This window comes from Triticum urartu, chromosome 1A (genome assembly GCF_056163025.1).
Source record: "Triticum urartu cultivar PI428250 chromosome 1A, HENAU_Tu73, whole genome shotgun sequence".
NCBI lineage: Eukaryota > Viridiplantae > Streptophyta > Magnoliopsida > Poales > Poaceae > Triticum > Triticum urartu.
Window position 1 is genome coordinate 83,480,375 of NC_141873.1, and position 12,638 is coordinate 83,493,012.

Below are 12,638 nucleotides of genomic sequence, written 5' to 3' on the forward strand. Positions count from 1 at the left end.
GATCGAGGCGGATCTACTCACTGCTGGGGTTGCCCGATCCGTCGCCGTCCTCATCATTTTCCTCCTTGGGGGCAGTCCGGCCATGGCAGAGACCGCCTTGCTTTGCTCTTTTGCCATGGCACGAACCGCCCTCCTTCGTCGCATCTCGGCGATGCAGGCACAGAGGGTTTCCTCCTCGTTGCCCATGCTGGCGTGCGATTCCGCCGGCTCCGCCTCACGGGTTGCCAAAGCCGCCTCCGCTTCAAGGCATGCCCGTAGGCTCACACGGCGGGCACGCCGCGTCTCCTCATTTTGGTCACGAACCATGGAGGCGGATATGGCCTCCATTCGGTGGCCGACGCCGCAGGAACGAGGTGACACCTAAACGGGTCTGCCGACAAATCGGTGTTGCTTTGCCATGCGGTGGTCACCGCTTTTGGCAAGGCCGCTATCACGCATTGTGATCCACCGGCCCTGATGGATCCTGGCGCCATTTTAGCAGAAGCAATGGATTCCCACCAGATGGATGAAGACTGCGGGAGGGCACACTCCTTCCGGAGCATCATAGAGCACCGGTGACGGCCATCTGCTCCTCGGGACTACAAGGGATGAGGTCCCGGTCCTCGGATCCGGACATCTCAAAGTCGGATCTAGTGCCCACCATGAAGGAGTACGCCGGAGAGGAGCTTGGGTAATGTAGGAGGGGAGTGGAGTGGAGTGGACTGCTGCTAGGATTTCGTCCGGAGTGCGGACTGAGTTGAATATATGTGGGGTCAGATGAGCAACAGTGGGCCGAATCTAACATGGCGGGCACGTCCCGACATCCCCATATCCGCCCTAGATATGGGGCCGGGTTTTGGAGTGCCGGTCAGTCCGGGCGGTTGGGCCGGATTTGCCAGGTTCAGTTGGGTGGCAATTTTACATCCGGGCGTTGGGCAGACATGGAGGGTCCGGTTGTAGATGCTCTTAGTAAGTGAAGGGATTTTCAATGGTAAATCATTTTTACAGTGAGCCTGGAAAAAAATGTTGTAATCTTCCATCATTCTCTTCAGCTCTGATGTACATCTGAGTTCGCTAAGTTCATAAACTTAGTATCATCACACTGTAAAATTGGCTACATGATATTCGAAACTTCAAATAGTGCATGTACTGTCCGAATAGAACTTCAAAAGAGATCCTTTAAGAAAACTGCGGATGTCCAAAAAATCACAGATTGTCGAATTACCATTCTTGCTTTCAACAAATTTATTTGACTTGGAAAGAACCTTGACCTGGGCCTGTACTATATGTAGGTCATGCAAAACGATGTTAAAATGGACCTCCCTATAGGGATCATATGTAGAAAAAGGACAGAAATACACAAGGTATGATCGGTCCAAAATACTGGTGTGGAGATCTATACTCAATCACAGGCATCAGATTCGTATTGCAAGAAATTGGCATGACTCTACTACTGTGAAGCAACATTACATGGAAATATTTTGGTTTATTTTGCCGTATAATTGTGTGGGCAATTCGGATCATTTTCAAACATGCATGAACTATTTAGCCACGCAATGGGATTCTGGACTCTGCCAGCAGTAATGAAGCACCAACGAAAAGAGAAAACTGTACCAGCTATGCCTGAAATAAAATTGCAATCGAATTTCCTCTTCCGATGGAGTCCCCATAACCTGCAAAAAGGGATCAAGGAACCCAATGAAATCCTTCCAGATTAAATTACGAAATTGAACCAGAAAGAAGACATGTGGCCCATCATGGCATGCTAAGTGAAGAAACCATAGAAATCAGAAAGAATATATACATTGTTGCCCAATTGCTGTACCAAGATCACCTCAAATCATGTCTGCGGATCGCCACTCCACAATTTACCAGTTAACCGGGCATAGGGAATCAGAAAATAATCAAAATCATATAGACACATGTGGACTGGATTATCACATGTCCGTTACAAAAGAGAACTTGGCATATATGGGGAGGCATGGATTATGGAAGGCCTGCACCTGAATATTGTATCGAGCCGGAAATGTAGAAAGAAAGGGAAAAAGCAGCCAACTCATGCATTCGATTAGATTATCGTCCAAGGTGCACCCTGCGTCGCAGCCATCTGATCTCCTCTTGGCCGAAGCTACCTCCCTGCTGCTTGAACTTCCACCAAACTTCACGACCCTTGGGAACCCTATATACATGAGCCTTGGTGAATTCTGTTTCTGAGGAAGATAGGACTGTGCTTAGAGTAAGTTGGGGTGCAGCCAGCCCCCTTTGTAGCATCCAACTGTACATCAACATCTTAAGTTTGCTTATGTGCACAGTGAACTCTAGGTACCGTGGGAAAGCAGCCACAGCACTCAGGGGATAGCCCGCCACATGCACAAGGAATGATATCTTATAAGCAATGGCGTCCGTCTTCTGATTCAGAATCCGAGGAGCCATCTTCACCATGTGAGTTACATCTTTTGGGTCCAGCCCTTCTTCCACTAAATTGTTGTATTTATCTTGCAGGTTGGCGCCTTTTCCACGGATAGCTTTGAGTGCCTTCTCCATATCTTCCGAGCCTTCAACAAATCCTATGCGTCTTAAGAATTCCCTCTTCTCCTTGGCACAGGGTTCAGGTTTACATCTTGGTAATCTGCTGACCTTTGAGCCAATCTTATAATTCATCAACTGACGTGGTTCCTCCATTACGATCCTTCGCAACCTTGCCTTCCCCACATTGAGTTGCCCAAGAATGGTGCTCGCAGCCTTCATGGGGGCAGCGCCGAATATCCATCCATGAGAATCCCAAAACTTGTTCACATCATCATGGCTCATGCCAATGTCTCGTAAGAAACGTGTTCCCGTCCATATGTTCTTACCAACATCCCCGCATTTAAGATTGCGGTAGTTCAGAAAAAGATCAAGCAACTCCCTTTTCCCAGATCCCAACCTTTGCATGTCGGCAACCACTTCTCGTAGCATCTCACCAGACCATTCCAACAACAAATCTGGATGATTCCTCACCGCTTTACCAATATCATCCTTGGTGAACCCCAAATCACTCAAGAACTGAAGAGCTTGGACGATCTTTTGCCAATTATAGGACTGATATTCAGTGAAGAACTGGCCGATCCAGTCTCGCTGAATCCCAATGTCGTCTAGCCACTGCAAGATCGTCTTCAGTTCCACAGCCGGGTCATGAACCAATACGGTAGGAGTAGAGATCACTATTTTGGTAACACTGGCCTTACTGAAGCCTAGACCCTCAAGGGCCTCGAGCTTAGACTCAAGAACGCCCTGGCCAAGACTAAACACCTCCGCCGCCTTCTGGTATATCTTTCCAATCTTGTCATGCGCAATGCCATAACTGCATAGTGCACGGTAGCTCTCGAGCAGCACCCCGGCATCCATGAGGAATGTGAGATCCTGCGGCAAGAGGGAATCGCACTCGCTCGGCTTGATGCCGATGCTCTCAAAGAAGGGCCTGAACTCGTTGACAGGGCGCCGGTGGAGCAATCGCACCAGCGCCCTGCTGACCCTCTTCTTCACTTTCGACCTGAATCTCGCCCCCTCCCCACCCTGATCAGCAGCCTTCATCACCGCCTTGTTCACCTTCTCCAGCAGCACGCTGAGGAAGACGGGCGATCGCTCGCTGATATGCTTGGCGTCAGTTAGGCACAAGCCGCGCTTGGCATGGAGGTAGTCCCTGAAAGTTGTCTGTGCGGCGCGGTGTGCCCATCTGTTCAGCATCTCTTGCCTGGCCTCATCCCCATCCTCCTCCCCGCCGTGGCTGGGACTGGGAGCGGTCGAATATGGCCGCGACCGAATGATGAGGCCGATCGAGCCGGCCCGGCCGGACGAGGACGATGAATTTTGGGCGCGCCACCTTGGAGCTCCGGACCGGAGGGCTGCCCATGCCCATCCCATCGTCCGCAACAAGCGCGATTGGAGGAGGGCGCCTGAGGTTCGTGCGGCGGTAGAAGGCGGCGAATCAGCCACGGAGCGAGGCCCACGCGCAAACAGGATGCCCGGACGCGGGCGCGCGGCGGCCGGCGGGAGGAGAGGCAGAGGCCGGTACGACGGCGGTGGAGACCGGGGAGACGGACCTGGGGTTTTCGAAGTGAGGAGATCCAAACGCTCTCTTTTCTTGGGCCATTACGATATCGAATGGAAAGGCCCAGAAAGTGCACTTCTCCTCTTTCTTTCTTTTCTGAAAAAAAGAAACAAAAAAACGCACTTCACTATTTCCAATTTTGGCGACGACCATCGTGCCCCAACACTCGGAAGTTCTCTAGACTAGTCACGGTGGGAAGTAACTTAGAATAGTAACATGCACATGTTACTAGTCTATATTACTACCTTCACACTGGATAGTAATATATGTGTTGTGTCATGCATCATTTCATTTATGAGGTTGTAGATTCATCTTTTTTTGATATGTATAATGTTACAGTAACTATCTATGTTATCGTATGCCTCTTTTTCTTCATTAATTATATACCACATCATTTATTTTATCTAGATAAATGTGATGTTACCATCTATATTATTTTCATTGTAAGTAGTCTAAAAGAATCTTGCCAAAAACATGTCGGTATTCCAGTGAACATGAATTGCACCTGTCACGTTTTGCGCTTTAACAAAACTCCCAACGTGATTGATATGTCTCTGACAAAATATACCACGGCTCTGCGAGCAGTTAGGGTTAGCCAAGCACCAGGAGGGTCCCTTTGTTTGTCATGTCATCGCCGGATCAGGCAAATAGAAACAAACTTTAACCGCTCACAAAGGCATGGTATAGTTTGTCAGAGCCATATCAATCACGGAGACATGGCCGGAGAGCGATGTTGCCGCCACGCAAAGAGGAGTTCTGCCGCGGAACCATCCTGCATTGACGGGAGGTCAGGCCCGCCTCACGGCGACACAGAAGGCCGAACTGCCTCGCCGCCATCCTCCTTGGGCACGCCCGAACTACGCCGGCGTCCCCTTCAAGTATGCCAGGTATTAGGTGGTTAGTCCTCGCGTGTGTCGGGAGTCCTGCTTTGATCAACCTTCTACTTTAGTTGGATGATCCTTCTTATTATATCCTCTACAACACTAAGCTTCTTAGGTTTAAAGAGCTCACACTCAATTGAGCTCTTCAATTGAAATTGGGTCACCTCATTTTGACCAAGTCAACAATTTATTAAAGCTCTTCCATTCAAAAAATTTATACCATACACTTTGTTTCCTAATTTTTAAGGCTTCACAATTAATTGAGGTGTTCAATTTAGAGTTCGGACGCCTGATTTTGACCGAGTCAACAATTTCTCAAGGAGCTGTCCCATTCAATTCTTTTAATTCTCTATATTCCCTAATTTTGAAGCTCTTTCATGCAGTTGAGGTATTCTTTTTTTTTGAAACGAGGTAAAATATTTACCATTTTCATTGATTAAGAAGAAGAGAATTGCCCGATTAATTGATGAAAAACCGGGCTAAAACCGATACAACCCAACCCACATGACATGGGCACCACCGCCATCCTGGCCACCGACATGGGACACAACCCCGACGGCACATGCCATCAAATGGCCACACGCGCAAGCAACCGACAGCTCCGACTTTGACGGCGAGCCTCACAAGGAAGATATGCAGGACTTGCGTCGACCGTGCCCTCCGCAAACCGGAAGAGCACCTCGGACACGCCGGGAAGAACCGACTACCGAAGTCCAAGCCGCGACCCGAGCTCCTCTCGACGCCATCATCGTTGCCAACCAGAAACCAGCGCCCCGCCTCAGCAAACCACGCGGCGAAGAGGCCACCATCCACGGCGAAGATGCCGCAATCCACTAGTCTCTCGGTCGTAGCCGGCTCCGAGACGATGCCCCCAAGGAGGAGAAAGACGCGAAGACGCCTCCATCGCCCGATCCAGCGGATCTGAGGTTTCCCTCCGGAGCCAAAGCCGTGGGGAGGAGAACCTCCACGGCGACGCTTCCAAGAAAGATCACGACACCTGCGGGCGCCGTCGTCGCCGGCTCCGATGAAGACCGGAGCAAGAATTTCTCCCGGAGAGCACCACCCCCACCGACCGCCGCCCACCAATCACCACCCCTGCTGAGGCTGACCTCACCCTAGCCACGGGATCCCACGATCCACCGCGCCCAGGCACGCACCACACCCTGGCCGTAGCCGCCGTCCACCACCGCAACACCATAGTGACCACCACCACCGCAGCAACCATCGCATCGCAAGGAGCAGCAGCAAGATCAGAACCACCAAGGCCAGATCCAGATCGGAGCAGCTCCAGCGAAGCAGCATGGTAGACGAGCAGGCCCTGCACCGTAGCACACCTCGAGCTCCGGAGATGCCACGTCCGTCGCGCCCCACCAGCCACCGCGCCCGCCGCGCGTAGTCACCGCCGCGCTCGGCCAAGGATCTGCGCCCCACGCTCACATCCAGAGCCGAGAGCCGGCCCAACCACGTGCGCTGTCCACTCCCAGGTCACGGCCGAAGCCCGGACCGAGGCCGCCGCCCTGGCGCTCCAACCTCTGGCCGCAGCCGACGCCAAGCCGAACGCCGGCCGCCCGTCTGCGCCAGCCGCCGCCCGCGAGGTCCTAGATCGGGACCGCCCAAGCGCGAAAGACCGCGACCGCGCGCCCGCGGCCACGACCAAACGCCTCGCCGTGCGCCGAAGACCACCTCCGCCGCGCGCCAGGACGCCGCCCCGAGGCCGAGCGCCGGACAGCTGCCTATCGCCCGCGAGATCCCCTTCTCCCGAGCGACAGCAGCCAGAGAGCGCGCCCCGCCGCCGCCGGCTCCGCACAGGCTTTGCCTGCCGGAGGCCACCGGCGACGGCGAGGAAGAGAGAGCCGGGGAGAGGGGAAGGCTGCGGGGGACGGGGGGCCGCCGCCCGTGTCGCCCCGGAGAAGGAGCGGCGCGGGGGCCGGGATGCGCTAGTTGAGGTATTCAATTTTGGATTCGGTATACGATTTTGACCGGGCCAACGATTTTCAAATCAATTAGCAGCAATTGGCCTACAAAAACACATCAATTTCGAGCACCCTCCCACCACCTAGAAAAAAGAAGTGTCACCATGTGATACTGTAGTACCAATATACTACATGCAGTCACCGATGCAAAAATTTCCTCACATAAATATACTTTAGTTAGCGGATAACACAGGACCACTCCAGAAACGCCCATCAAATCACGCATTATAAATAAAAATAAAACACACTCCATCATCTACCCCCACCGTCCAAACTAAATATTCCATTAGTTTCAAAATATAAGGGGCATTAGTTTTTTGATAAATCAAATTTCTTTAACTTTGACAAAGTTCAGAGCAAAAGATATCGACATCCACAAGATAAAAAAGTATGGAAATTCATTCCATGATGAATCTAATCATACCGATTTGATATTATGGCTTGATATATTTATCTACAAATTTGTTCAAACTTAAAATGGTTGATTTTTTTAAAGTAATACACCTTATATTTTGAAACAGAGTGAGTAATTTTTTTTAAGAAACCCAATAACAGCAACTTGCAGCAAAGCACGCACAACGTTCCAAATTACTCGTCGTGGTTTTAGTTCAAATTTTGAACTAAAACCACGACGGGTAATTTGGAATGGAGGGAGTAGTACTGTAGTAAATCCAGTGGATGATATAATGGTGAATCGGAAGTAATAAAGGTTATATTTTTTTCATGTAAAGAAATTACGCCAAAGACATATCCGTGTACCCTGATATGGTTCAAAAAAATACTTTTCATAGATCGACCTGCAGAAGTTGAGGACTAATGTTACTCAACATCATTTCATCCAATCAAACCCTTTGCATCTAATATTGCCACATATGTATTCTTTTCATCAAATCAACGTGCACGGCTAATACTTTTTCTTAACACTGCACAACTAATTTTCGCAAAAAATGAAAAAAAAACACTGCACAACTAATACTTAGGAGGACAAAAAAGAACGATGTGTGTGTTTTATGCGTGACGAAATACTGAAGTAGTGAACTATGTGCGCTCGATTTGTACATCCGAGGTGAGCCCCTGCATCAGACGTCGGGAGAATCGGCGGCAGCATCAAAGGGCCTTCAAGATATGCCGACCGTCTTCCCCAGCAGCCACATGACGAGCGAGAACTCGATCATGAAGAGCGCGTGCAGCCATGTCCGGTCGACCACGAAGCCGTACACCGTGATCCCCGCCCGGTTGTTCTCCAGGTAGTTCACTGCAAAAGTAAACACCGGCCGCCATTAGCAACCAACAAGAAGCTAAGCTGGCGTCGATGTGCGCTTACCCAGTGCCTGCCTCTTCTGGAAGCACATGTTGTTGACCTGGAAGGGCACGAGCTTGGAGTCGTCGATGGAGCCCTCGCTCATGTTGTCGTCGTCGTCCCTGTAGCCGTCGGACTCCTCGCCGGGGGCCACCCGGTAGGCGTTGGCCGGCGCCAGGTAGCCGGTGGCGGCGGGCAGGGCGGGGTCGGGGTCCTCCAGGTCGTTGTCGAAGGCGTGGATGGTGGCGTCCGCGTGCCACGCCGCCGCCACGCTCGTGATGGCCTGCGTCTTGTGCGTGATCTTGGCCGCGCTGTGGAGGCAGACCAGCAGACCCGCCACGAGGCTCACTGAGCAGAGCTGCATGCAGACAACAATGGTGATCTTGGTCAGTGCTCTGCTGGCATCGTGGTGGCCAATGCAGGGATTTTGCTGTTAGGTTCACGGATGACACCCCACAAATATATCCAACAAATGAAATTCGACAGATGCTAATCAAATGAGACTGTAATTAGACAGATTCTAATTATCCCCATTTTCGATCATGTCTATATATATACTCCATCCGGTCTTTTTTACTTCGGGTATTAGATTTGTGTCAATTCAAACATTACAAAGTTTGATCAAATTTATATTACGAAATATCAACATCCACAATACCAAATATATGCATTGTGAATGCTGAAACTGTTTTTTATATGTCTGGTCAAAATAGAGATACTTTGACTCTTTTTTATAATAAGAGTTATCCTGCATTTATTAAGAAGAAAATAATTGCTCATTTAATTAGGAAAAACCGAGCGAAAACCAGATTGTCATGTTAAATATGAAAAACCGGGTGAAAACTATCCCAACCGCCGAGCGACACACACAAGATACCCTGCACACACCACTCCAATGAGGGCCTCGCCCAGACAACACTCGGGCATCATCGTCATCACTCCTCCTCCTCTTGAGCGTCATCCCTAAACCCTGAGCAAATGACTCCAACTTTGCCATAGGCGATCGTCGACACAACACACACTGTAGAGGCCGCATGAAGATGAATGAAGATCCATGCCAAAATTCAGCCACCTGCGACCAGACACTGCAGCTCCGACTCTGATGGAGAACTAAGAAGGACAAAACCAGGCACGGCTGGCGCTATGGAAGATCGCCGAACAGACCACCTGCAGCCAGTCATCGTATACCATAGAGGCCCTGCCGCTGGAGCTTCGACTTCACAACAACAAACAAACCGAGGCAATCCCGCGGACACGCTGGAGAAGAGCCGACCACCTCAACCATTGCCGTGTTGCCGACATCGCTCCACCATCATCTTTGCCACAGAAGTCTGGACGCCACAACCGTCGCCATCCACCGGTCCCATTCGCCGATGCCAAGCTCTGAGACGAAGCCCCCAAGAGGGAAAACGACACTAACGCGCCGCCATCGCCCGATCACGCAAGATTAAGGGTTTCCCCTGGAGATGTCGTGATGGCCGGATCCATGCAGAAGGGGTGTGGAAGGAAAGCAACAATGCCTCCAAGAAGGTTAACGATGGTCGCAACCGCCGCCATCGCTGGTCATAACACAAAGCCGAGACGGGGTTTTCACCCAAGCTCCCTCACCACCTCGGCCGCACATCATCCTGCACCGGTGCCAGCAAGCCCACCAAACACTGCCACACCATCGAAGCCGCCCATCGACAAAGAAGCATCGAGATCCGCCGCAGCCAACCGCACCACGCGGAGACCACCAGCGGCCAAACCTCCATCAAAGGGACCAGATCCATCCACAGTCGTCTGGACACAGAGCCACTGGACGCAGTGCGAGTCACTATGCCCTGCCGAGCACCACGCCGATAGGGGACAAAAGAGCGCTACCCGAGGCCAAGAACCACCATGGTTCCAAGTCGTGGCCAAGCCTCAGGTGCACCGACACGCCCCACGCACGCCACCACGCCCTCCGGAGACCAGATGTGCCGCATCCATAGCCAGAGGCGCCCTTCTCTGCCAACCTGGGCCTCCGCTCGACGCCAGAACCACGGCGCTCGAACCCCTTGTGCAGCAGCGCGCCCAGCACAACAAAACTGTGTTGTCTCCTCCCTGGTCTGCCGCGCTACCCGAGCAGCAGCCACCGACCACGCCGATGCGCAACCTCACGACGGCAGAACCATGCCGCTGGACACCTTATGTCGGCCCTCCCCACACAGACGCACTGCGACCTGGCCACTGCCGCACCTCCCCTCTGGCCGCATATCCTCGCCAGAGCACCACGAGGGGGGAGACGACAGAGGAAGCACTTTCGGCAGAGGCTTGGGTCGCCCCCCGTGTCGCTCGTGCGGAGCGACACGGGGGCCTGTTATTTGGACGTAATAATATTTTGACTCTGGATAAAACTTATATGCACACTAAAAAAGATTAGAGTGAGTATATCCTATCCATATCTACCGGCCAGCATATTTATGTTTCACGGATACTTGGTGGGATACTGCTTGCTTTTGATGACAGAATCTTGTGTATGACATGAACATGATATGCTAGCTACAACCACGAGTTTCTTCATTTCGAACACCACATAATTGTTATCCGAACTTGATTGCTACACCCATGCTTAGCTGGAGACATTTTTTATTTTGTCTGACTCGATGGAAATTTGTCTACTGAAATTACAGAATTACGTGGTGAAAGTTCATCATGGATCGTTAGAAATACTTGATCTCTGTCTACAATGCAATATACTATAGTAGTAGTAGTACTCACCGCGAGCTCGCCGGCGGTGGCGATATTGATCCGCGCATGTGGCCTGGTGGTGGCGAGCAGGGCGGAGAACTGGCTGGCGGTGACGAGCACGAGGCAGAAGATTATGAAGCGCCGGTACCGGTGGCTGATCCGTCGGAGCTGGTCCCTGATCCGGCGGTGGTGCTCCAGCACGACGGCGACGTCGGCGAACCTGCCGAACTCCCTTGCGAAGCCGACCATGCGCAGCACCTGCAGGTAGCAGATGACCCGGAAGAGCACGCAGATCATGAAGAAGACGGCGGTGCGGTAGACCCAGGAGGCGGCCTCGAGCGCGCATGCGGCGGCGTTCCACCAGGGCGAGCGGAAGGGCGCGGCGGCCCAGTACCAGTAGACCTTGTAGGCGGCGTCGGCGAGGGAGCAGGGCGCGAGGAAGCAGGCGAGGACGCGGAAGGAGCGGTTGAGCTGCGCGGTGTAGCCGGCGCGCACCTCGTCCGAGTCGTGGCGGAGGCGGTCGATGCAGAGCAGGCGGCGGAGGCCGACCCGGAGCAGCGAGCAGAGGGAGAGGAAGGCGAGCGTGGCGGCCAGGGTGAGGGACACCTGCACCTGCCCGTCCAGCGGCCGCGGCGGCGCCGAGGCCGGGAGGGCCAGGGTGACCGCGGCCGGCGCGGCGACGGCGAGCAGGAAGAAGACCGCCCAGGAGCCCGCAGAGCGCGGCCCGTCCGTGTGGTCGATGCACATCCAGCGGAGGCAGGCCCGGAAGCTGCGCAGCTCGTCCCCCGCGTGCGACGCGCTCCGGGTGTACTGCGCCGCCGCCGACTTCTTCCGCGGCAGCAGCAGCGGCCCCACCGCCGCCGCCGCCGCCGATCTGTTGTCCGCCATGGCGCGCGCCGTTCTCGGATCGTGGTTTGGCGAGCGGGAAGAGTCGACGCGGCCCAGTCGCGGGCAGAGAGAGAAGTGCGGGAGCGGGAGTGTGCTCACGGCCCCCCGAGTTCGCTAATCTAATCTCTGGGATTTCTGAGAGTAGATGCTTATAGAAGAAGGGAATAAAAATAATGGTGGCGATGGGTTGCGTGCTGCGGCGGACGGGATCACGGGCATGACGGGAGAGGATCATGTGCCGCGCCTTCGATTTACATAGACAAATGGGAAATGTCACAGGTGTCACGCCGGGATGGTGAGATGGACTTGATCGGTCGATCCTATTTCTCTGTGGCGAGTCTGAGTTGGTTATTAGTATGTGAGATGGAAAATCATGTGCGTGGCCACCTGCTGACAGGCAGCCACAGGCCACAGGTGGAGTGATCAATCCGTATTTAGTGTTGAGGCCTCAATCATCGGTCAGCTCGGGTAGGCGTGCAAGCGTCATTTTGTGTCGCGTCGCTGGCAGAGGCCGACCGGCCGGGCAAATACGAGGTGTCCACCGTGTGAGGAGTCATGGATATAGAGGTACTCCCGGAAAAGAACAAGAGGCGGGGACGGTGGCCGCGTGCGCAGTGTGGCATCGCAGCCTACGGGCCACCTGTCGTCGTCGTCCTCCTCCTCGGACAAGCATGATGAAGATCATGACAGAATGCAAGAATGACTTCGTTTTTTTTTTACTTTGCGGGCTTCGTTTGTTGTGGTTGCTAAAGGAGGCGATGACAGGACACATGAGGCGTTTTTTTTAGTCACACACATGTAAGCCGGGTCTATTA

The 12,638-nt window shown here is 52.9% G+C and overlaps 2 protein-coding genes across 2 annotated transcripts; both read right to left on the bottom strand.

Annotated features, from left to right (window-relative positions):
* Positions 1-1,955: 1,955 nt before the first annotated feature.
* On the bottom strand, positions 1,956-4,067 carry LOC125548659 (transcription termination factor MTEF18, mitochondrial-like). Its single transcript, XM_048712225.2, has one exon. The coding sequence runs from the start codon at positions 3,880-3,882 to the stop codon at positions 2,053-2,055; it is 1,830 nt and encodes a 609-aa protein (XP_048568182.2). The 5' UTR covers positions 3,883-4,067; the 3' UTR covers positions 1,956-2,052.
* Positions 4,068-7,689: 3,622 nt separating this feature from the next.
* LOC125548728 (uncharacterized) lies at positions 7,690-12,092 on the bottom strand. Its single transcript, XM_048712278.2, has 3 exons — positions 10,966-12,092; positions 8,248-8,581; positions 7,690-8,178 (listed from the first exon to the last, which is right to left on the bottom strand). The coding sequence occupies exons 1-3, from the start codon at positions 11,821-11,823 to the stop codon at positions 8,042-8,044; spliced, it is 1,329 nt and encodes a 442-aa protein (XP_048568235.2). The 5' UTR covers positions 11,824-12,092; the 3' UTR covers positions 7,690-8,041.
* Positions 12,093-12,638: the final 546 nt, after the last annotated feature.

Bases quoted from the DNA above. Each gene is read 5' to 3' on its own strand.
- LOC125548728 (XM_048712278.2), bottom strand. From the start codon at position 11,823: ATGGCGGACAACAGATCGGCGGCGGCGGCGGCGGTGGGGCCGCTGCTG. The intron at 8,582-10,965 runs GTGAGTACTACT...GTCTGCATGCAG, and splicing joins CCACCGCCGGCGAGCTCGCG to CTCTGCTCAGTGAGCCTCGT. The intron at 8,179-8,247 runs GTAAGCGCACAT...TTACTTTTGCAG, and splicing joins CCAGAAGAGGCAGGCACTGG to TGAACTACCTGGAGAACAAC.
- LOC125548659 (XM_048712225.2), bottom strand. From the start codon at position 3,882: ATGGGATGGGCATGGGCAGCCCTCCGGTCCGGAGCTCCAAGGTGGCGC.